The sequence below is a fragment of the Polyodon spathula genome, chromosome 13 (assembly GCF_017654505.1).
Source record: "Polyodon spathula isolate WHYD16114869_AA chromosome 13, ASM1765450v1, whole genome shotgun sequence".
NCBI classification, from domain to species: Eukaryota; Metazoa; Chordata; class Actinopteri; order Acipenseriformes; family Polyodontidae; genus Polyodon; species Polyodon spathula.
In genome coordinates this window covers 3,541,258-3,564,784 of record NC_054546.1, presented here as the reverse complement: position 1 = coordinate 3,564,784, position 23,527 = coordinate 3,541,258, and the positions used below count along the sequence as shown (strand labels likewise).

Here is a 23,527-nt window from a genome sequence, read left to right as displayed (position 1 = left end):
CCATCAGTCATTTTAGCTGCAGGGACCAAAGCTTTCTCCTCCTTTAAAACATGCTTGCAACTATATCAAGGTCTTTTTATAGGGGAATGTATTCATGTTATGTGCTGTACTAATATACACTGGCTGGTCAAATAGTTAGGGAATGAATGGCCTTAATAGGAGCTACAGTAGGGCCACGTAACGCTTGGTCCACTGTTCAAGTGGAAAAAGTGTTTTTTGTCCGCTGTTGAAGGTTAATGTGATCTGTACCGCTATAGCACTGTCTGTTACCTGTCATGATATGTTGCACATGTCTGCAGACTCAGTCTGTCATGACTCACTGGCGCCTGTAGTTGTGGTTTCCTGGTGTTAGGAGAATAAAGCCACTGTGTTGATGAGTTGGTTGCATGGGCACACACTGTCATGCCCCATGTGAAGTCACTGAAATTCTTCTGCTTTCTCATGATTGCTTTTGAATAGTCTCACACATCTCTCACACAATGTGTATAGGTATAGCAGATTAGATGAAATGGCATGTGACTGCACACATTTGTGTACTTTGCAGACTTGGGACATTTCTATTTGTAATTTTTTTTACGTTTTCACATTTTTTGGACAGTCAGTGTGGGTTATCCCATTATACAAGGGATGCAACAGAAGGCTGCTCAGCCAGTCACATACAATGTATGTGTTATTTTCTGAAAAGTAATGGTACAAAAAAAAGGGGAAGTCTTAGTTATGAATGGCAGGTTGTAGCTCAGGTTGAAAAACGGAATAAAAAACAACAAGAGCAACAAATAAATCATGGGACTGTAGCTTTAATATAAAGAGAAAAAAAACTTAATTAGTAACCATTGAACGAAAGAAGAAATTTGAAATAAAGATTAGCCAAAGCTTAATCAAGGGAACATAAAGCTATAATAGACAATATTGCAGGGGTTAAGAACTCTTGAATGGATCTTAAAAGGATTAAAAAGATAGACAACAGTTAAGTAAAACACGCTTGATTGTGTATTGCTGCCGTGGAGCTAAATGTCAACCGTGAATTTGATTAAGGATTAGTCTGAGGAGTTTGACAAGTTTTACGAAGATGATGAAGGATCTCACCAGATTGAAAGGACAGAAATGCTTTGGCAAACATTTGTGCTATTGCACTTTGGAAATAATTACAGGTCGTATATATTTATGAATATTGGGGAATAGTATGAGGGGTGCAATTATTTTGATTCAATTAGATTATTGAAAAACTGAATATAAAGTCATAATAAATATCATGGACAACAACTGTGAAACAAATGAATCCAAACGAACAACTAAAGTGAATAATTTTTTCTGTAAATTAGAACAAATAAACAGCATTTTGTAAGCATGATTAGATACATTTGTGTTATTATAATACTATAACTCCAGCTTTTCTACTTTGAAGTTCCTAGCCTCAGTGTTTATTAATTGTTTCCCTAAATAATAATAATAATACAATGAATAATAATAATAATAATAATAATGTCCTTTGAATGTACTGACAACATAATGTTTTTTTTTTTTTTTTTGGTGTGTTAATATCTAATACAATTCAAATGCAGCCTCTGATAGGAGTTCTTTGAAGTGCTTACTATCATAAAGAGTGACAGACCAAACCATTTATGTTGTGGTTTATCTGTGTAAAAATAAATAAATAAATAAATAAATAAATAAATAAAAACACACTAAAACACCTCACAGATGGGGTTCTGAATCTTCTCATTGATGAGATTAGCACGCATTAATTAGCTATTTGGAAGAAGATATTGTACACAGTATCAAGAGACGAAAATGTAACTACTACTACTACTAATAATAATAATAATAATAATATAATAATACATTTCATGTTATGTTTGTTTTTGCTTTACGTTCATTACAATATGCTGCAATACTTTTAGTGTTAGTAAGTTGTAACAGTTGTAAGGAGAACCTGATGCTCCCCTCACAGACATGTGTTACAGTATTGTAATTCTAATGTAGCTGCAGTGTGATAGAGCCAAAAAGGAACTAAACATAAGTTAGGTCTAACAGAGGGTTCCTGATAGCAAACTGACACGCATTGTATCTGGTGAGGGGTAGTGAATGTCAAAGCATGGCCAGAAATATCCAGTACCTGTTGAGCACGTCATTCAGGTAAACAGGCACAGAACCGTGTGTGAGCCTGCAGATGTAATCTAATGAATTTGTAACCTATGTGCTGATGTATTTATTTATTTAGCACTGAATCCAGTATTCCAAATGCTGAAGAAACACTGCTGATAGATAAGTACAGAAGGAAGCATATTGTAATATGGACAACTCCCATTATTTTTGCAAAAATCACCTCCCTTTACCTTGCAGATACAAAAGCAACTTCTATTGTTACTTATAAAATGGAAGTTTAGCAAACACACCTGCAGACATTAGTTTGGAAAGTGACCATAGACGGAATCAGGATTTTATTATCTTCTGACCAATTTACTTAGATTCTGAGGACAATATTCTCAGGGTCTATTTTCTGAAAACTTCATGCAAGATGTCGTTATTATGAAATAATAATAATAATATTTGCCATACCTTAATTGATTCATATACTACATCACAGATACACTACATGTCTGAGACTTCAAATATAAACACATTTTTGGTGTTCTAAGGGTATAATGTATTTAGTTTTTTTTTTTTTTTCCTGAATGTACTCAGTCTTAAACCAATCAACCTTTTGTGTGTATTTTTGACAGAACTCAGCCATTCAATCACCGTTTTAATGAAGCTTGCATGCTACCAACAGACATCTGAGACCTTTTGATAACTTTGTTTATATTTGGTTTACAGCAAAGTTGGTCCCAATAATATTATATGCTTGTAGTAAATATTTTTTGTTTATACAAAAGTAATGCTTGACTTTTTTGGATTCACCAGATAATGATATTTTGAGGCAGATGTGGTGCTGGGTTTTTCATTTTGTACAGGATGTATACCAGTTTAAATCAAATTCTAATCTAATTCAGCTCAAACCATCATGTCACATTAAATCAGCAATTTCTTGTAATATGCAACCTCACACTAACGTGAACATTTTTACATTGTTTTTTTTTTTTTTTTTTTACCATGCATCATTTTAAATGTGTATTCAAGGATAAACTGGAATAAAATGAACATCAGTTAGTGCAGGAATTATCTGCTAATAAGAAATACACACTGATAATTGACCATACGATCTGAAGACAATATAAATTCAAATGAGTTTATAGTTGTTCATATACTAGGGCTCTTCAATATGAAGAGAATCAAACTCACACATAACTAATCCTTAACCACCATCTGGTTTGTTTGGCTTACTTTCATGATTACTGATCTTCTTATATTAATACAGCTTTTATTGAAGTATTATTGCTCTTCTTTAGTGACATGCAAACTACACATGAAAATGTATTCCTGAACAAAACAATATTATCCATTTCATTACTTTGATTATCAGTAGGGTTTTTGCTTCTTATTTTGGAAGTGTTTTAGGAAAACTAAAACCTGTTAGTTTTAAGTTTTATTGACTTGATACAGAGGATGAAAGTGGGGGCCAAGCACCACTGGCAAACCCTCGTGTGTGTGTGTGTGTGTGTGTGTGTGTGTGTGTGTGTGTGTGTGTGTGTGTGTGTGTGTGTGTGTGTGTGTGTGTGTGTGTGTGTGTGTGAAAAAAAATGGAGTGGTAAAATCTGAACCTAGGTAACTTCGGTGAGTGTCGGTAACTTACCCGGTCTATTTGAACTTAATGGGGACACGAGACGTGATGTAGATAACCGAGTTCAAGATACAAATTGATTACGAGTCATTTTCTATACTTGTGTGTAATTATGTGTCATCATATCCTGTGGTCGTGGAGGACGACCTCTTACTAAAATCGAGAGAGAGAGACACTTTACTCAATAACATTCGATTTGGAACCTTCTAGGGTTATAAGCAGTCAATGCTACTCATCCTCTGCCTCATCTGACCCACTTCTGCTATTTTTGCTCTTTGTATACTTTGAAATATTTGTTTGCTTCTGAATATTCATAAACTGATTTACATCCCCATTCCTCATCCACTAAAAATATGATATTTTCATGTAAGTATTTCAATTTAGTTTTTGATCACGCTAGTAGTTACTACGCCCAGCAATTGCCACAATAATTAGACTTGTTGGCCAACATAATCAGGTGATAATGTGTTTGTGAAGTGACAGAGAACCACGTTTGAATGTTATTTGATTCTCTGACATCTAAATGCCTGCTGTATCCTAGAATACAGTGTAGGGCTGCTTGTTACAATGTTGGAGTCAAAATAAAACAGCATTTTAATCGAAATATTGTGTATTTCCTAGAAAATAGTACTGGGAAAATACTGAATAATAGACATAAATCAATAAAAACCAACGTCCAGTTAAAAATAAATCCTGTAAATCTTCGGTAAAATTTGGAATAAACTGGATATACAGAACACTAAGTATACTTTACCACAGTTTAAATAGAGGATGCACAATGAGTATTGAATAAAGATGGACAAATAGCCAACAAGCTCCTGCAGGTTGTTTACGGCCATCCTCAAGAGTGCTACACTCCAGGAATGACTGTGAAATATTCTATTTAAACACTGCATAAAGGTCAAGGTTCAGATGTGTTTAACCCCTAATTAAACACCTGAATTCAGAGAAGCGTGTTCAGTCTTGTGAACACTTTATGTTTCAACACCACAGTTCTGCTGGAAAGTGTATTACACTGTCAAATTAGTACTATCACACATTCAAAGGTCATTCCACTAGCTAAGTAGTCTGCCATTCCCACAGGTCCTCTCTACGGTTACAGAAAATTTGTATTGTCAAAATGGAGATTTATGTAGCGTATTTTGTTATGCAGGGTTACTTATTAAAATGTAATGTAATACATCAACTGCTGTATCATTCTGCTTGTAAATAAATATGTAATCAAAAATCACGGTATAGAAAGTAGAACAATGTGATATAGATAGATGAAGATACTGAAAAGCATAAATACAAATTAAAACAATGAACAGAACACATGAGACAACAGTAATTTGTGCGAATGCAGCAATGTCATGGGGCACTATGCTGTTTATGTATTGGTGTCTGACGTATCAGAGGATATTTCTGAGTGTTGTTTGCGCCTTTTGTATAAATATGCGATATTTTAAGTTCAATGAGCTCATTTAGGCCATAGCTGAGACAGATTTGATTAACATATAGATTGCCATCAACAGACAGAATGATCTGAGTGGATTAAGTTAAATGCATTTTTTAAGCTTTTATTATTTTTTTTACTGAATTTAAAAGGGAGATAAAAACTTCATTAAACTGAGAGCATCATCAAAAGCATCTCTTTCCCTAAGCCTATATCACTAATGGGGGAACTCACCCCTTACATAATCCCACATACTGCAACTGCAACTTGAACTGAAAACGAATTGCAATAAATACAGTAAGGTTAGCGGTAATCAAAAACAATTGCAACATATTATTTTCTTAAATAAGCAGGTGGAAAAAATATATTAAAATAATTTTATTTCCGTGCAAATCCTTTGTTGATGGTCCAGTTGTAGTATTGAGCCCTGGACGTGCTAAACGTAATTTACACTAAAAGCTGTCTACATTGTTACCACAGAAATAGTTGCATAGCTCTAAACTGCTTAATGACACTGAACAATATTAACATGTAGAATTTCTTAAGTGCAAGTGTGCTGGGGTCTGACCTTTTTATTAGCTTTTAATGCAGTAGCATTTGAAACAAAGCATTTGATAAGAATATTTTTTCCCAGTAAACAACTGTGAAAAAAAATGAAAAAGAAATGTCCTCTTTTTTTGTAGGCTAGAGTTAATCATTATTAAATCTTAGGGATTCTGATTAGATTAGTTGTCACTGATATCCAACCCAGCCGATCTGTGTGGCCTTACTAATAGCCATTTCATTTATTAGTGATTATAAAGCAATCTATTATGTTCAATGCAGAATATCTAACATACAGCACACATCTATCTATCTATCTATCTATCTATCTATCTATCTATCTATCTATCTATCTATCTATCTATCAGAAAGAGCCAGCTGCTATATATATATATATATATATATATATATATATATATATATATATATATATATATATATAAGTATGTTATTAGAAAATATTGAGAATTACCTATACCCATGTTAGATACTGTCCATCCCCTAGGAACAGATTACAAAGCATTGCCTTTACAATGTTCCTTTTTTTTCAGAATTTAATTTGTGCTACTGAAAAAGTCAGTTAGTAAATGAAAATAAATAAATAAATAAATAAAATCTATAAAATCAGTGTTTCAGAGGGGACAGAAATTACGGCTCCATAGCCCTAATTGTCTTTTTTTCAAACCATGTTACTTCAGAAGTTCGGCTTTTAGGTTGAAAAGGTACATGCTCACTGGGATAGCTAGTTGGCATATTAAACAGTGATCTAAGCAGAAACAATAATAGAGAATAAGCATTGCACACATAGAGTTTGAATGTCTTTTTATTATTTTTACTTTGTGCTGTATAGTAATTATAGTAAAACAAACCACTGTATCAGCACATATGAGGGCAGTGTGTTCCTGCATGACAGATGGGGGACCCTTGCGGTCTGCCCTTTGGTCTTGGAGTCAGATATTGTCACAAGTAGGAAAATGGAAAATATGATATAAAATTGCTGAAAAGCTTTCTCCTTGAAAACACCTGCAAGCAATTGAATAAAATAATAGTGAAAAAAAAAAGATGTTGAATGTATAGGCATGAATGCAAAGTAAACCTTTTATAATTTGATGCTACACATTTAATTAAACAATCACACAATTCAGTGATAATTAACTGGTATTTATGGTTATTTGTATTGCTGGGAATGAATGCAGAGTATGTGTTTAAATTAAATCTGGGCTTAATTAAATATGGATTGTCCTGTAGTTTTTTTTTAATTTTATTAATTTTTTTTAAAATTATTTTTAATTTCTTCTAAATAGCACGGTTGTTTGAGGGGTACCGTATGTAATTTATTTGTTGAGTTTTTGGAAATACATTTTACATAACCTTAGTTTGCTGATGTGTTTGTTTTTCTTCTTTTAATTTATGCTTTCCTATCCAAGATTTGCAAAAAAATAAATAGCTGTTAAAATTGACTATACAGGCTTTGATCAGGCTGTGTTATGATTGCCCACTCCTGACTGAAATGAGAGAGTATATGGCAGTGCTAATATCCACTTGACAACGACACATGGAAAACACAAAAACAAATATCAGGCTCTTGTGATGTATGGCGATAGACATCTGTACCATTATTGCTCAAGTTCACATTTGCATTGAGCTCCCTCTAAAACAAGAGCAACTTCACATGACTGTTGAAGAAGTAGTTTGATTGTTTGGAATCAAAATGCAAAAACTTAGTATGTGAAGGGTGATGTTAGTGGTTGTAATGAAAATTACACAGGATATGTCACTCTATTGGTATTCTGATATTTGTTTTCAGCTTTAAGAGCCTTGAGACCCAACTGCTGCTGCTGATAAATGAAAACATGTTTGAAACACTTCATGGAAGAATAAGCTTTTTATAGTGATAGTCTTCTGTCCCCCTCCATCCTTTTAAAACAGCCCTTATTTGGTAGTGAATTCATTTCTCACTGTTCTCCTTGCCAGTCTTTGGCTTTGTGCTGCATCTATGAGACCAGGTGGGCTGAAGCAATTACAGCTCATTGTCCTGGACAATTATCAGTAATGATTGACTTTTGGTTAGCTTGCCTTTGGCTGGATTTAAATCTAGGCCACAAGAATAATGCTTCCATCCATTTAAGAGGTGAAATCGTATCGAACAGAGTGTTTTTGGTAATATCAAATCCTCCAGCGTTTAACAAAAAAAAAAAAACATACCTGTCAATAAAAGCTCTGAGCTAAATTTGCGAAATGGAATTCAATGAAAAATGCATATAAATTGTCTTAATTCATATTATAAACAACCCAAAAATGCAAACAAATTGCATTCGACATATTGATGTTTATGCTTTTAATAATTAAGGGGGGTTATAGATTAGCTTATACTGAGTACATTGCCATGCCTGTAAATCTGCTTTTCTTTTGTATTTTAACCTATATTTATTTTTCTAAACTATGTGTGAACGTGCCAGTATATACTATAGGTACTGTAGCAGAATTTGCTTATGCCATGTGTTTAACTGCAGTGGTATGTTTGTACGTGCAGATATTTAAAGGAATAAGCTGGGGTAAAAACTAAAAAAGACAGGGACATAGCATAACATCCTCATGACTGATTCACTCAATGTGGAAGCAGCACTAAACTGACTTTTTAAAATTCAAAACCACGACCTTAAATAGAAAGACCAAAGCGCTTGTCTTAGAATTGCTCCAAGTAAAGGACATACCTGCACATGGATCAGTGTATCTCGCTAGTATGAAACCCTCAACTCTGTCTCAGATTGTATCTTCCTGGAATAACTGTTATCCCCTTGTATGCACTTTGTAGTTAACACTTTATTGTATCAGGCATAAGTTTAATTTGTGTGGGATGAAACAAATGCAAAATAATAGTATCTAAATTTTGATTTAAAATTCTATATTATTACTGTTGAGGCAGATATGTAAACAGGCTTCCTCTACTTATAGGGTGTGGTATGTTTGAGCAAATGTTCAAAAACAAGAATCTGTTAGCTTTATTCTGGCACACTGAACTATGTCAGTGGAACATACTGTACTGTTCACATTTTCAAAAGCAAACATACTTTGCTGTCTGTCACCAGCAAATACCAAAATAACTCTCAGAGATAATAATTATACAAGACAATTATACAGACAATTCACTGTATTCACATGACATGAAATTTACAATGAAAACAGTAACAGTTGTACTCCCTAAAAATTCAACAGTGCAAATCTATCAAAATCTGCTTTTTTGTTTTATGTGCAAAACCTTTGGATTTTTAATTCCTTGCAATTATGCCTAATAATACTTTTGCTTTGACATGCTGCTGGCATATGTACACATACATGGCCCAAAGTCTGCCGTTCAGAGCCCGTTCAGAGCTGCAAGCATCATTTTAACAGGAGTCAGGAACCAAGAACATTTAAGTTTTAATTCTGTCTTCTGGAAACGCTTTCCCCTTGTATAAAATGAAGAAACCTGCTAGTCAGTAAATGCTGGTGAAAGTGAAGAAACCCAGAATATGCTGGAAAGCCATTCTGAATATCTAATCTGGGGCTTGGGGGTCAAAATCAAACCACTTGATCAGTGGTTAGAAGTAAATCAGTAGATCGGTAGGTTAACTATGCTAGTTCCATAGCTACTAAACATTAAATAGTGCTGAATTTAGAAATACTGAAATAAACTTTAAAAATGAAATGATAAATGTTTCAACTAGAAGTGTTTTTCAGTGTCTTCTAAGTTTCTCTAGTATTTCTAACTATGTTCTCTGCACTACAGTGAATATCATTCAGTTACTGCGTTTGTATTGTGAATCTGGAAATGAATGTCTGGATGTGACTATCCCGACTATAAAGACCTATTATATGTACAGAAATGCAACTGACACTGCTCTTAGACATTTTCTCATCATTAAAAAGGGTGACAGCATGAGATAAGTAGTATTTTGTAATAAATATGCTTCTATTACTTTACACAAAGGGATATGTACAGAACCTAGATTAGGTAGGTTATCACTCACTTTTGTCTGTTGGCATTTGAAGCTAGCTTTATAAATGTAAAAATATGTAAAATGCTAGGGATAGTGTTATTTTAAATATTTAATCAATGGCGATATATACATCAGCCACCATCTATACCTGTACATAAGACCATGTGAAGGGCCATTTGGTTTGCATCTCTATAAAAATGTACTTTCTATTTAAAGTTGAGATATTTCCACAAAGCTGTGATTTAAACATGAGGAGTACAATAAGCTCATCTGAGAATTGAACAGTGACCTTTTTTCAGAGACGCTTTCCTTTAGCATCTAATTAAGCTGTCTGTATCTCTTTTGAGTGTTGAAAAAGGATTTCCATTTAATTTAAACCTTGTGTCTCTAAAGGCAAAATGTATTTTACACACGAGGTTGGTTTAATTAGCATGATGGAGCTGAGTGCATGTTTTTTTTTTTTTTAAATATTTCTTGTAGGTTGGTTTTAAAGGATCGCAGGAGTGTTTCAAATCTTTTTTCCACCCCAAAACTTGTACTTCTTTGTGGTGGTTCAGTAGGGAAACAGTCACTGTGTCTCTTATTAAACACTTGGCTACCCCTCATTTGGTGGTCCAGAGGTTAAAGAAAGGGGCATGTTACCAGGAGGTTCCCAGTTCACATCCCAGCTCTGCCACTAACTCACTGTGTGTGACCCTGAGCAAGGGTTAACTTCCTTATGCTCCTTCCTTCAGATGAGGCAGAGACTGTGCAACAGTTGTTAATGTATTGTTCACCCCTAGCTTCTGTAAGTTACTAAATGCCTAAATAACAATGATAATAATAATTCTGTCAACCAGGTAATAAAATGTAGCAAGCCACATTACTGAAAGGCAATGTTCCCAGAAAAGCAACCAGTAGCCACATTTCCAGTGGCATTCCTTGCCCAAATAGTGCAGCAGATTCTCTTTGTTTGTTCCATGATTTCCAGTAGATAACATTCCATTATGGAATTTAAAAATAATATGTTTTCTAATTTCTTACAATGCATACATGTAAATGCATTATCTGCAATGTCTATGTTCTTACATCCAGAATATGAGTTGCATATAAACAGTCTTTGTAATCACTAACCTTGCAGCTTTATATTGATGTTTGGTTTTAATAGCTGTTCATTGCATGTGATCCAGTTCTTTCTCAACATAACTTTGTTTGCCATGGTAACAGCATCTATTTTGCTACCTTGCTTAATCGCACTACAAAGTAGCATTCTGCTTGCAAACCAGTATCTAGATCCCAGATATTGATCACGGGAGGCATTTAACTGATGTAAGGAAACTAAAGCAAAAGATAAATGTCTTTAGAAGGAGAAACAGCTGCTTAACACTCAACTCAAAAGAGCAGTATTTCTCAGGTGCACTGGCATAATATATTGGATCTGACCCTGACCCATTTCTCTTTCTTTAATTCCCGATGGGGCAGGAAAACAGAGATAAGAGGAGGGTTACTGTGATTGGGATCTGTACCCTATTGCACTACTGGGGTCTTGGATGCAAACACATCATTTTAAAAGTCAAAATAAATAAATTTAAAGTGGTGCACTGTACTGTATTTTTAAATCATGTAACAAAAAGATCCTGAGATATTTTGCACAGTGTGTAGGACATACAGTACTGTACTTGAACTGGAGTGGTGTCTATATTATCAACCTACATTCTTCATTACAGGATCATATCCATTCTAGAGAACTCAGAATGATGGGTTTATGTTTGCAAACCTACCATTTGTTGCATACAACACTTCCTTTGAGATTACACCTGCTATTTAGTCTAAGCAACCATGAGTGTTTAGGGCTTATGCTGTTTTTTTTCCTTCTGTTCAGCATCCCTCAGATGAATATGCTTGATTAGACGCTCACAAACATAAACCCTTCAATGTGGAACAATTTCTGGTAATTTCTTTTACTTCTCAAGTTTAAATCAAGGTCCCTAAGGTATCTGTTTATAGACAGCCCATTAAGTTTGTGTTTAATAGGAGGATTGACATTTATCCCTTTGAGGCTAGTTGAGAGAAAGAACTAGGAAACTTGATTAGAATTTACTCTACTCATACCATTCAAAATACTCAAATTATATTGCTGTATGTTATTAAATGAGTTGGTAGCTACACGTATGTGTGCTAACAGGCAAGGCAAATAAAACACCACTGTTAAAAATGTTTTAATGAAGTGCAGAGAATGAATAGGACTGCTCAGCTGAGTGCAGTACGGCTGGGTAAATCACAATGAAACTTCATTAAGCTGATGAGACCAGGCCAAATTCAGGCTTATCCAGGCTTAATTTTGGACTGCCAGTCCTGGTTAGGCATGAATCCTACCAGGTCAGAAAAATAAAAAATCATTCCCTTTGAATACAGCTGAGCTTGTTATTCAATTGTCGAGAGAAAACAATGCAGCAAAAAAGCATCTGTTTGTACGCTCAAGTATTGGTCTATTGTTCTCTGAAAACTGTCCCGAGCACCAGTGGATTTTAAATTATGATCACAGTCTTCTAGGTTCAACACCCATTTAATATATTTCAGGGTGATTTGTTTTAAGGAGTCATGTCCATTAATCATGCACAGAATAGATTAAAAGAACACTGCTAAGTAATAATTCTGTGAATATGCATCTCCCAGAAAAAAAAAAAAAGTGTAAATAAAGTTACATTGTCATTTTCTTCAATTGCGTTCTGTATTTAGAAAGATTGAAAGGACTGGTAGGAAGTATTATCTTCAATATAGCATGTTATTTGTGTGTGGGAGGACTGAAAGTAACTGAAGACTGAAAATCCTAAAAACCTAAAATTGAAATATTCTTTCTTAAAACATTCTAAAGCATGTTAGTTTATAAGCTAACCCTTTCAGGATTATATAACCCTTTTCTAATACCAAAAGTCTATGGATCATATTTGTATAATAAGGTGAATGATTGGATAACCCAGCCACCATATGCATTCTTCTTAATAGACATCTTTTAATGTTTTCACTAGCCATAAATCCTGCTGCTGTATGTCTAGGTCAAAGTGATCTACTTTGTTATCCATTCAAGAGTAATAATGCGGTAATCCAGTTTCAATCCTTTAAAATGGTATTTCTGGGGATCTTTATTTTTACCGCTTTCCTCCTATATACAGCAACCATTGGATTAATCCTGGTAATGTCTCAAGAGAGGCAGTTCACTAGTACTTGAAAGTAGTGGGACCATTAGAACTTAACAGCTTTAACAATCACAGCACCACTAGGGAGTTTGCTTAATTCCTAGTCTAGAAACACTCTTAGTGTGACAGTTTTTTTTTTTTCTATAACTTTAATGAGCCTCTTATTCTCCCTAAGGCTGCAACACAAGGACTGGGGAAGGTATTATTAGTTTATTTATTTATTTAACTTCAAGGCTCATTGCACAGAACTGTATATTTTCTAGTAATTCTCAAACCCCAATCCAGTCATGTCCCAAGAGTGTACTTTAAAGAAATACAAACTTTGCATGAAAGAATCTCGTTTTGTAAATTGCATAGGAAATATTAGAAGAGAAATTGGCCAAAATATTCTTAAAAATTTAACTGAAAAAAGGTCGGTCTTCATTTATTAGGAACATATCTTTCAGCTTCATTATTTATTCAAAAAGCACATATTGAAATATTCTTCAGAGAATGATAATCAATTTTAATCCCTTTTGCTGATAGGGAGCTGACGTCACTGCCTTTTGGCTTTTGCTAGTGCATTGCTGCCACATGAGAACACCTTGTTGACTAAAATAAAAACCACTTTAGTAAGCAGGTATTTAATTTGCTTTGTGGTATTGTGCAATACGTGTGCATAGGATAACAGTACGAAATAAAACAAACACTAATTCTAAGTGCCAATGTGTATTGCAACTAAAGCATATGCAGTTAGACAGTAAAAATTGGGAGCCAACTCCAGGACCGCGATATATCTGAATCCGTAGTATAGCGAGAGGCGATATAGCAAGGGGTGGGTGTCTCTTTATATATATATATATATATATATATATATATATATATATATATATATATATATATATATAAAACTACAGTATTTGAGTTAGCTATGACTAAAGATTTTAAATAGTGCTGATTTGTTGATGTTTCCTATCATTTAAATTGTTGCATCTTGTGCTTTTGGTAACATGACAAAAAACTTAGTGCTGCAGCAGCTAACAATGTGAGCTGGTGGGACAGATACCGAGAGGTATTGATTTGTAAGGTCATTGGAATGTCCAAGGCCATCTGCAATCCGCTAATAATTAAAAACAGCAGCAGGATGGACTTAGCATGAAGCAACCTCATGATTAGACATTTTGTATAAAAATCATAGAATAGTAATTCACCAAGCCCAAACTACTGACAAAATACACATTTAGTAACCAGTAACTAACTCCAGATGTTCTTTATACTACACATGAAATACTACATTTATTTATTTATGTATTTATTTATTTATTTTTTACACTGTTGATCATCTCTTATTATTAGGAGTCAGTGCTTAAAAAAAAAAAAAAAAAACATAATACATTAATTCTGTTCATTTTCAAATATTTGAGAACTAATGGAATAGATTTTGGACATTTTTTTAGGTTTATATTTTACTCTGATTTCTTTTTTATTATTCAAGTAAGATGCTGGTACTTTGCAAAAAGTGATCTAGGTTTAACCATCTGAGGGTTACATTGCTTATGTGGCTTAAATTGTATAAATGCTAAAATATGTGTAAACAATGGGCACATGTATTGTGTAAAGCCAGAATTCAGAGAACAAAAATGGTGTCATCTGACATTTTTCAGTGGATGTATTTTACAGAAGTGACTGGCATTATGAAATGCACCAGGTTCTGCTAACCAGACTCACCAGAGTTCAACAAAGCACTACTCATTCCCAGCTTTTAGAAAGCTCTTTTTACCATAATGGTTCATACCTCACATTCCCTGGAGCCAGACTTGGTAAATGTGCAGGGTCCTTCTCCATTCAGCAGCATCTCACTCGTTTCTGTGTTTGTTGGCTTATAATCAACATAATATTCCTGTGTGGTGGGAGTCATTTGCTTCAATGATTGCCGTTTCTTTTTCCTGCGTCTTTGCATCAGAGACCGCTGCTGCAGTTGCTTCATACTGGTGGGATAGCGCTTCCAAGACACATAGATCACAAGCAGGATCACAAGCACTGAAAGGAAAAGCGCCACACTCCCTGCAATGATTTTATGAAAAGAGATATGCTCTGTTTCATGGTCAGCATCAGAACTGGAATCAGGTACACTAGTTGTAGGCATAAAAGGAACCTGCTGCTTGCTTTCCTGTTTCGGTCTAGTGGGTTTGGGTTTATATGTGGGCCTGACCAGATCTTTTGTATCCAATTTTTCCAAAGTACTTTTACCACAAATGCTGTAATTTCTGACTGCCTGCATGACATTCACCCCTTGCAGGTCCTTTGGGCTGGCACAGATAACAGTATTCTCCCTCCAACCACGGAAACTTTTTAACCAGTTTACCAATGAGCAAATGTTTTGGCTACATTCCCATATATTCCCTGTGAGGCTTATGGTGTTGAGGGAAATCCAAGAATCCAGAATCTCCTGTCCAATAAATGTGAGCTTGTTAGAATCCAGGTTGAGGGTCTGGAGGTTAGGCACACATTGGAAAACACTTGGTCCACTGAAAGCTTCGATTTCATTGCCAGACAGGTCAAGCTTTTGTAAGGAGCTCCATGTCCAGGACATAGTTTGACCGATGACACTGATCTTATTCCACTGCAGGTAGAGAAACTGCAGACTGACCAGACGGGGAAACAGAGCCAGATTTAGCTTGGAAAACTGATTATGTTCCAGGTGGAGCTCCTTTAGTCGGATCAAGCCTGCAAATACATTCCGTGCTAAACTTCTTATCCGGTTGTAGCCCATGTCCAAAAACTCCAGGTTACGACAATCCTGGAAAATCCTTACGGGGATATTTCGGAGGGAGTTGGATCGCAGATGCAAGCTCTGGAGTTTCCTTAAGCCTCTGAACTGCTCCGCGCCCAAAGAAGTCAACTGATTATAGGATATATCCAAATTCCGAATATTAGTCACTGGTCGGAATGTGTTATTTAGCAAGCGAGTGATTTTATTGGAGCTCAGAATGAGCTCCTTCAATCTGCGTATCCCATTGAAGGCATCTTCATCAATATTGCTGATGTGGTTATGGTCTAGATAAAGCCAAGTGAGCTGGTTCAGTCCTTTAAACTGGTTGAATTTTAGTTTTTGCAGGCTGTTGTAACGCAGCGAGAGGCCCAAGCAACCTCCAGAAATGCCTTGGGGAATTTCTTGCAGCTTTTGCGATTCACAGTAGATCATTTTGCCTTCACACCTACAGCCCTTAGGGCATCCACGTTCAGCAGAGGAAAGCACCGTCAGTAGTACAGTAGGAGCTATAACCAGTACTGCAGCTGAACTGCTTAGTAACCTAATTGCATTGAAACCTGTAAAAGATAAAAAAAAAAAAAAAGAATAACAGAAAATGGCACTGTAATATAATGGTCAATTTTTTTTTCTTCTTTTTTAAAATTATTATTATTATTGTGACTAAATATATTTGCCATGTTATTGCAGTAGAAACTACAGTATATAATCCAAGCCTGTAATACATTTCTCAGTTTCTACTGCAACTGATCTTATTAAGTAAATTGTACTAAAATCTGATATAGCAATGTGTACAGTGCAGATATTCATTTTTTTCAGTTTTCAGTAAAAGCAATGTCAAATGTTACATTTTCAATCCCATTCTCAGATATATACTAATTAGAATTCACAGCATATCATATTTTATATTTAAATAACAGCTTTTAGCATGCAAAGCATTTGAGCATGTTACCAAGTATTAAAAGAAAAAGGAATCAACAAAACTTACCCATCCTTTGACTTTTGTAGGGCTGTCCTTAGCTTTTTCAGTTTTTGTTCACTATGCCACAAGTATGCCAGGCTGTGTCGGTGCCACCATAGGAAGTCAGTGCTTGCTGACACCCAGGAATACAAACTGGCTTCCTCGAGAGGCAAACAGTTCTTGGAACATTACTCCTCGAAAGTCCTGACAGGCATACCCATAGAGAAAAATACAAAACAGCAGCGCTTGCAGCAAAGGGTTAAGTTTCTTCTAGGTGATTTACACTTCGTGGGCATTGCAGTGTTTCATTTGTACATTTAAGAAGCAGCATCAGCAGTGCAACACTTTTTTTTCCTCCGGCATTGCAAAACAGCGTCCTTCAGCAAGCATTCGGCTCTCTTTGTTCATGCCCTGTACCCCACAGCACAGAAGTTCCCATAGTAGCATCTGATTCTGTAGAAGCGGAGAAATGTGTGCACAAAAGCAGACAAGCAGCAGTGAATGGAAAGTGATGCGCACTCTAACACTCTCTCTCATTCTGATAGCTTCCCAGACTGTTGCTTTGGTTTCACTGAAATGCAGTCTTGAGTCCATCTGCCCCCAGTGGCGAATAATAATAGCATAATGTGCACAGATCTTATCCTGCGTTATTTTATTCTGGCTGAACAAGATTTCTGCAGGGATATATAAAAATAAGTAATATGACGGGTTGGCAAAGAGTTTCAGATGTATCTTGGCCCACCATATGCAATGTCACCAATATTTTTTGTATGTACATAAAATCTGCATTTTCGGGTGAATGCTTTTATCTAATAACATCTGACTGATTTATAAGCTTTTCACTAGTGCAAAATGTACATATTTTATTGTTACAAAATAAGTGCAATTAATGTGCCGATTGTATATGCCTTGTTTAAACACATTTTGTTTGCTTTTTTGAATCCCTTAAAAAAACAGTTCAGTAAAATTGACCACAAGTGTTTAATGTTATGTCATTTCTAGGTCACCAAATAGTCATGTCTAATCTGATTTAATTTTAAATGTGATTCACATATCTCAGAAAGTGTTGTACAGTACTTCATTAATATGCAAAATGCCTGTCAGCATTGGTTATGGATTCACAAGCTATCAAAATAAAGTATGTGATCAAGACCAAATAAACGTAAAAGTTGTTCATGTCTGTATCTGTATAGCAATCATGTTTATTAGATGCACACTGAATACATGTACATATTAGAACATTCCATTATTTGTATGTCATTATCCTATTGTTTTATCCAGTTGTCAGTATTGGAAGGTTCTGGAAAAAAAAAAAAAAAAAAAACAGAACTCTAAGTTAATACCATATTTGGTCACTCTTCTGATTCTGATAAAATTACATAATATTAAAAGTTTTTTTTTTTTTTTTTATATAAATGTGCTAGAGGCATTTTCTTGGATAATTTTTATCATGAAACTGTGCTATCCATAATTTGTTGACCTTATTAAATTAAATAAGCCATGTCTTATCATTATAGCTCAGTAGAGAGGAGCAGTTTAACACTTTCTTCAATGTCTGCTTTGTTATGAAACAAGGACCAGGGGTCACAAATGGAGATTAGACAAAGGGGCATTCAGAACAGAAAATAGGAGGCACTTTTTTACACAGAGAATTGTGAGGGTCTGGAATCAACTCCCCAGTAATGTTGTTGAAGCTGACACCCTGGGATCCTTCAAGAAGTTGCTTGATGAGATTCTGGGATCAATAAACTACTAACAACCAAACGAGCAAGATGGGCCGATTGGCCTCATCTCGTTTGTAAACTTTCTTATGTTCTTATGTTTGTGTAACCTTCTGGATCTTCATGTTCCAACTCTTGCATTATCTGTTAGAAAGCCCCAAATTACTCTATTTTAAGAATCCTTGTAAGGAGCATGTGTTTGTATATTCTCAATGTACAGCTTAGAAGTTATCCAATGTTTGATAAAAACGTTGTTCCGTTGCAGACTGATTATAATATGACACCATCACCAAAACACCAGTCATGGTGGTAAAACATCTGGGTCTCGCTTCATGCTTTTAGCCCAGACAAGATAACCTTCCTGTGAAAACAGACACTTTAAAAAATAAAATTGTTATACAAATTTTATTTACCTTATAATTAAACTGTTTGTGCCAAACAAAATCAAATAGTCTATAGACTGATGATTCATGATTTCATTATTTTTTCTCACTCACTCAAATTCGTAGAAAAAGTACAGTAATAGATCATTTTTTCATGCTTTGTTATTAGATGGTTTTTCATAACGTATTAGTAAGAAAGCAAAAGTGTGACAAATCAGGAAGATGAAGCATTGGACATTATAAGAATTAAGCCAGCTTTTGGTGTAATCCTACTGTATCTATTTAGCAAAACGTTGTTTTCCGATTTGAATAATATGTTATTTTTTGTCTGCTTAAAGTCTGGTCCTGGGGCATTGTCTAACTCCAGTGCCATGAATATTTCACAACGACACAGTTCTGGTTATTAGCTACCCCTGTCTCCATCTACCCTGTATGTATATGTATATACAAACATATTACAATGCTTCTTAAGGTTATATTTGCATATAGATTAAGCCTGGGTCCAAAAAGACTTCAAGCACTGCAGACCTATGGGGTATGTCTGGTTTTTATACCTTGCAATTTTTCTAAATTGGCAGATGCAAATCATCACAGAAATTGGGTTATTGTGCACCCTACAGTTATGTAGAGTAGGCAGGCTAAATCCAACAAAAGACTCATGGACCTAATATAAATAGAGATATGCATTGCCACAAGACACTTCTAAAGCTTAATCTGATTAAACATAAACAAGGATTTTAAGCCTTACTTTTGTTTTTGTTCTTGTATACTTTAGCTGTACTCAAGTGAGCACTGATGGATTGCCCCTTGATTCATATTGTAGTAGTGGGACACTTTATAATAAATCAAAAACTGGGACAAGGGCGATAACATGTGACCAACACCCTGGGGAAAGACCAAGTGAATCAAAGGTTGACACCTGGAGAACTCCCAGACTGATAGAGCAAGGACAGATAGAGCCTGTCATGGACTTCATCTGAGGGGCTTCAAGTCTTAAAGGATGATAGTTCTGACTAAAAGAAAGAATAACCACATTTAACTGCCAAATAACATAATCCCAAAACTGAATTACTCAACAGTGAAACATGAGGCATCTCTGGAGTCAGGTATGAGAAGTTTAGCAAGTGCAACTGAAACAAGAAGCTACAGTGATCTTAATTAGTTATGCCAAGCTTGCCCACATGTGCAAAATACAGTAAAGACTATGGGCTGTTTGTATACAAGTTTTTTTTTTTTTTACCTCTTTTCATGATACTTACCGTACATGTTTTGTTTAGGTTATGGAGATTTATAAATTAGGCTTATGGTTTCACATTGCCTTTGCCTTTGTGTCTGCTCAGTCAACGAAAATTATGTTTTCATGTCTGTCAGTTCTTCATTTAATATTCATGCAATTTGAATATAGTTTCCTTATGTTGGATGAATAAACATTCATCTATTCATATCTTCTTTGTATGTATCAGTTACGCTTGCTTCTTGCTGGTATGACTACAGGGATGATTCCTGGTTTATTACTTCTAACTATGTTACTTTCAGGATTATGCATAAATAGAAAGTAAAAGCACTATGATTTCATCCCCCAAACCCCATGATACTAACACCCTTTAGACATACTGCCCAAAATTGTAACACTGTTATTTTGTTTTTAACCTCCCTGTGATGTATAATTCAGTCTTGTTTCAGTAGCGACCGCTATAGCACATTTTGAAGGAATACTAAACAGTGATTGAAGTGGCACTATAAATATAAATAATACAGTCATATGTACAGTTATAGTACACATTATGATGGGTGTTGTGGGAGTAATTGACAATTGTTTTAAAAAAGGGTCACATATGATTATTTATTTTTTAATAGCATTTATGTAAGAACATACCTTTATACATACCATACAACCCTATCAGTTCTATTAGTCAGGGGCTGCTTCAAACAGGTCACTGTAAACACTTGGAACACTGGCATATTTATTTTAAATGACAGAACTCATCATGCACCAAAGACAGAATTTTAAATTCAGAGTGACAGTTTCTTGGCAACCTATGTTAGTTCAGAAGTACCCAGCCTCCAACTTTAAATTAGCTGAGGTGCCAGTGGTTAAGGATGTATGCCCGGTTATTGGTCAGATTGCATCGTTCATTTGTGACACTTACTGCACAAGGGCATGCTAATTAGAAATAAAAAAAAAACACTTCACATGTATTCAAAAGACTGTGCTGCAGTGGGCGTATGCCAATTATTCTAGACCCAACTAACACAAACAAGTCTCAGAGTATATCCAAAGCACATTTTTCCACAATTATGGTTTACAAATAGGTAGGTTTCAATTATTTTATATATGAAACAAAACTATATGAATATATAAAACAAGAAATGTCTTTCTACTTATTGACAGCTACAGCATTCTAAATACAGAATTCTTACCCTGAAAATATTGTCCTAGTTTACTTTGACCCTGTGCCATGTTTTCCCTAACTTAACATGAAGTTTATGATTTGAGTGGAAAGTGTCAGAAGCACATCATGTTGGTGCTACAGCTTGGAACCTCCGGTGTCTGGCCTTTTTACTGCCTTAGAAATGTATGAAACATTCAGTACTCTCACTTATATGAAGAGCAAAGACTGTGCAACTTTCATGCTTCACACCATTTTGAAAATTGAATGTGGGGTTTTAAAATGTCTCCATGTTTGTGTAGGTTAACTAACCATATGGAAGCTTGTGTAAACAACATGGGCACTATAGCAACATGTATTATATTGACAACATGCAGTATATTGTGCAAGTGTTATTTACAGCCTCTTTATACTGTAAAACCTGCACCTTTCTTGTCAGATACATGTCAGTTTCCACGTCTCACCTAACATCTTTCAAAGAAAGCTAAGATGCCAAATCAAGGAGTATAACTACTACTACTACTACTACTAATAATAATAATAATAATAACAACATATTTTGATGTGTTGTTTTTGTCAATCAAAACAATTGATCGGTTCGACAGATATTCTTCCACATGGAAACAATAATTACCAGTGGAAAGTATTTTGAATTCAAACAAATACATTAATTAAAACATGTATATTTGAGTACAGTGCAGTGAATATATGTATGTTATACATGTCATAACAGCTATTCATATTGTAATAATAATAATAATAATAATAATAATAATAATAATAATAATAATAATAATAATAATAATAATAATAATAATAATTATAATAATGCACATTTTAGTTATACAATGTTTTAATAATGGTTTCTGTGTTGCACAGAAAACATTTTGTAATTAAACACGTAGTAGCATTGGACCCTGTTTTGCACTGTACTGTAATAAGCCATACTTATTTATTTTAGTTTGATGCTTTTTCTTTCAAAGCTACTTATTAAGACTTTCAGATAGCGCTGCTATTTAATGGAAGAATACCATTCTGTGTTATTCTCTATTCCTATAATCTCCATGTAGCACAACACATGCATTACCAATCTTTGTAGCTTGAATCCTCATAGTGTTTAAATATGAGATGCACACAACCACCATGGAGTCAAGAATAAAGTTTAATTGTTGACAGTGTTGCCTGTCTAGACAAAAGACACAGTGGCTGTTTGAAAAATGTTTTACTTGCTTAATGTTGATAGATGCAGTGACAGTGACATTATTGCCCCTTGACTTTGTGGTCAGGACAAAATTACATTTGGGAGTCTTACAGAAACAACTTGACCTTAGATTGCATGTTGATTATTGTATGAGTTGTAATAAGTATTGTATGTAGTTACTATATGAAAGTCAAAACCTCAGAATGAGTGTAACATTTATGGACCTAAATGAATGCCTTTGCCATTGCATTTGCCCTGTATACACTATCCTCCAAAGCACGTTGAAGAGTAATATACACAAGTTTTAAAGAGATTGGGGGCTTGACTGTCAAGAATCAAAGTGAGTATTCTCTACAATATGCATGTAACTTCTAATGATCTACCATAACCGACATTGTGTGAGCAACGAGTTTTAAGCTAGTGAATAAAAGGGCAGCATTCCTATGTTGATAATATGGTGTCATCTTGCCCAAGCATCCTATAGAAGACTGTCTTGTGATTATGACCTTTAAATGATTGCTTTGTAAATGTGAAAGCCAGTGTGCATTTCTTTTTAATCAGTGACCTTGCCACACAGGAGGTGTGTTAGCAGGTCACACTGCTATGTGCCTGTCAGCATTTGAAACATTTTTTCCCCCCTTAACAATGTATCTGCAAGTGCTTTATCCATCTTATGGCCAAAGATCAATATAACCTGGTGCAAAGGCTATGAAGTTAAAGGTGGGATTCCTTTGCTTTTGTTGAAAACATCTGATGCAAACATGATCCAAACCTAGAGGGCATTTAAATCACAGTCCATTATTGGATTATTAACAGGGCTGACTTCAAGTTTCAATTAAACAAAGTAACGTCCCAGTTAAACAACATAAATAGCATTGGGAAGAACCGTCTCCAGAGCTGTATCCCACTTAAGCAGAAATCCCAATTGTCAGTATCCCGATTAGACTGTGCCAACTGTATAAACATACTTGGACAGAAGTAGTCATTTGTTTTTCTTAACTGCATATTAAAGGTTATATTATATTATTTCAGTAAATCAGTAATTACTGTATTTCAAACAACAAAAACAAAAAAAAAAAACCAAAACAAAACTTTAGAGCAGCACTACTTGCTGTATGGTGTTAGCGACAATCATTTAAAAACTGATTAAACATGGCTTCTATCTCTGGAACTAATTGTTTTACCAAATTCAATTGTAAGATCAAATTCGCAAGGCTTTCGCTCACAAGCTTCTTTAACATACAAAATGTAAGAAACTATCGGTTTT

At 34.8% G+C, this 23,527-nt stretch overlaps 2 protein-coding genes across 2 annotated transcripts in view; one reads left to right on the top strand and one right to left on the bottom strand.

Annotated features, from left to right (window-relative positions):
• LOC121325546 (leucine-rich repeat transmembrane neuronal protein 3-like) overlaps positions 1 to 16,596 on the bottom strand; it is a 36,908-nt gene extending 20,312 nt beyond the window's left edge. Inside the window, exons 1-2 of the mRNA XM_041268205.1 lie at positions 16,593 to 16,596; positions 14,630 to 16,164 (exon numbers count right to left, since the gene is read on the bottom strand). Coding sequence (XP_041124139.1) covers positions 14,630 to 16,164; positions 16,593 to 16,596 — 1,539 coding nt within the window. The remainder of the gene's footprint in view (positions 1 to 14,629; positions 16,165 to 16,592) is intronic.
• Positions 1 to 23,527, top strand: part of LOC121325624 (catenin alpha-3-like) — a 185,407-nt gene that overhangs the window by 80,268 nt on the left and 81,612 nt on the right. The gene's annotated exons all lie outside the window — the stretch shown is intronic.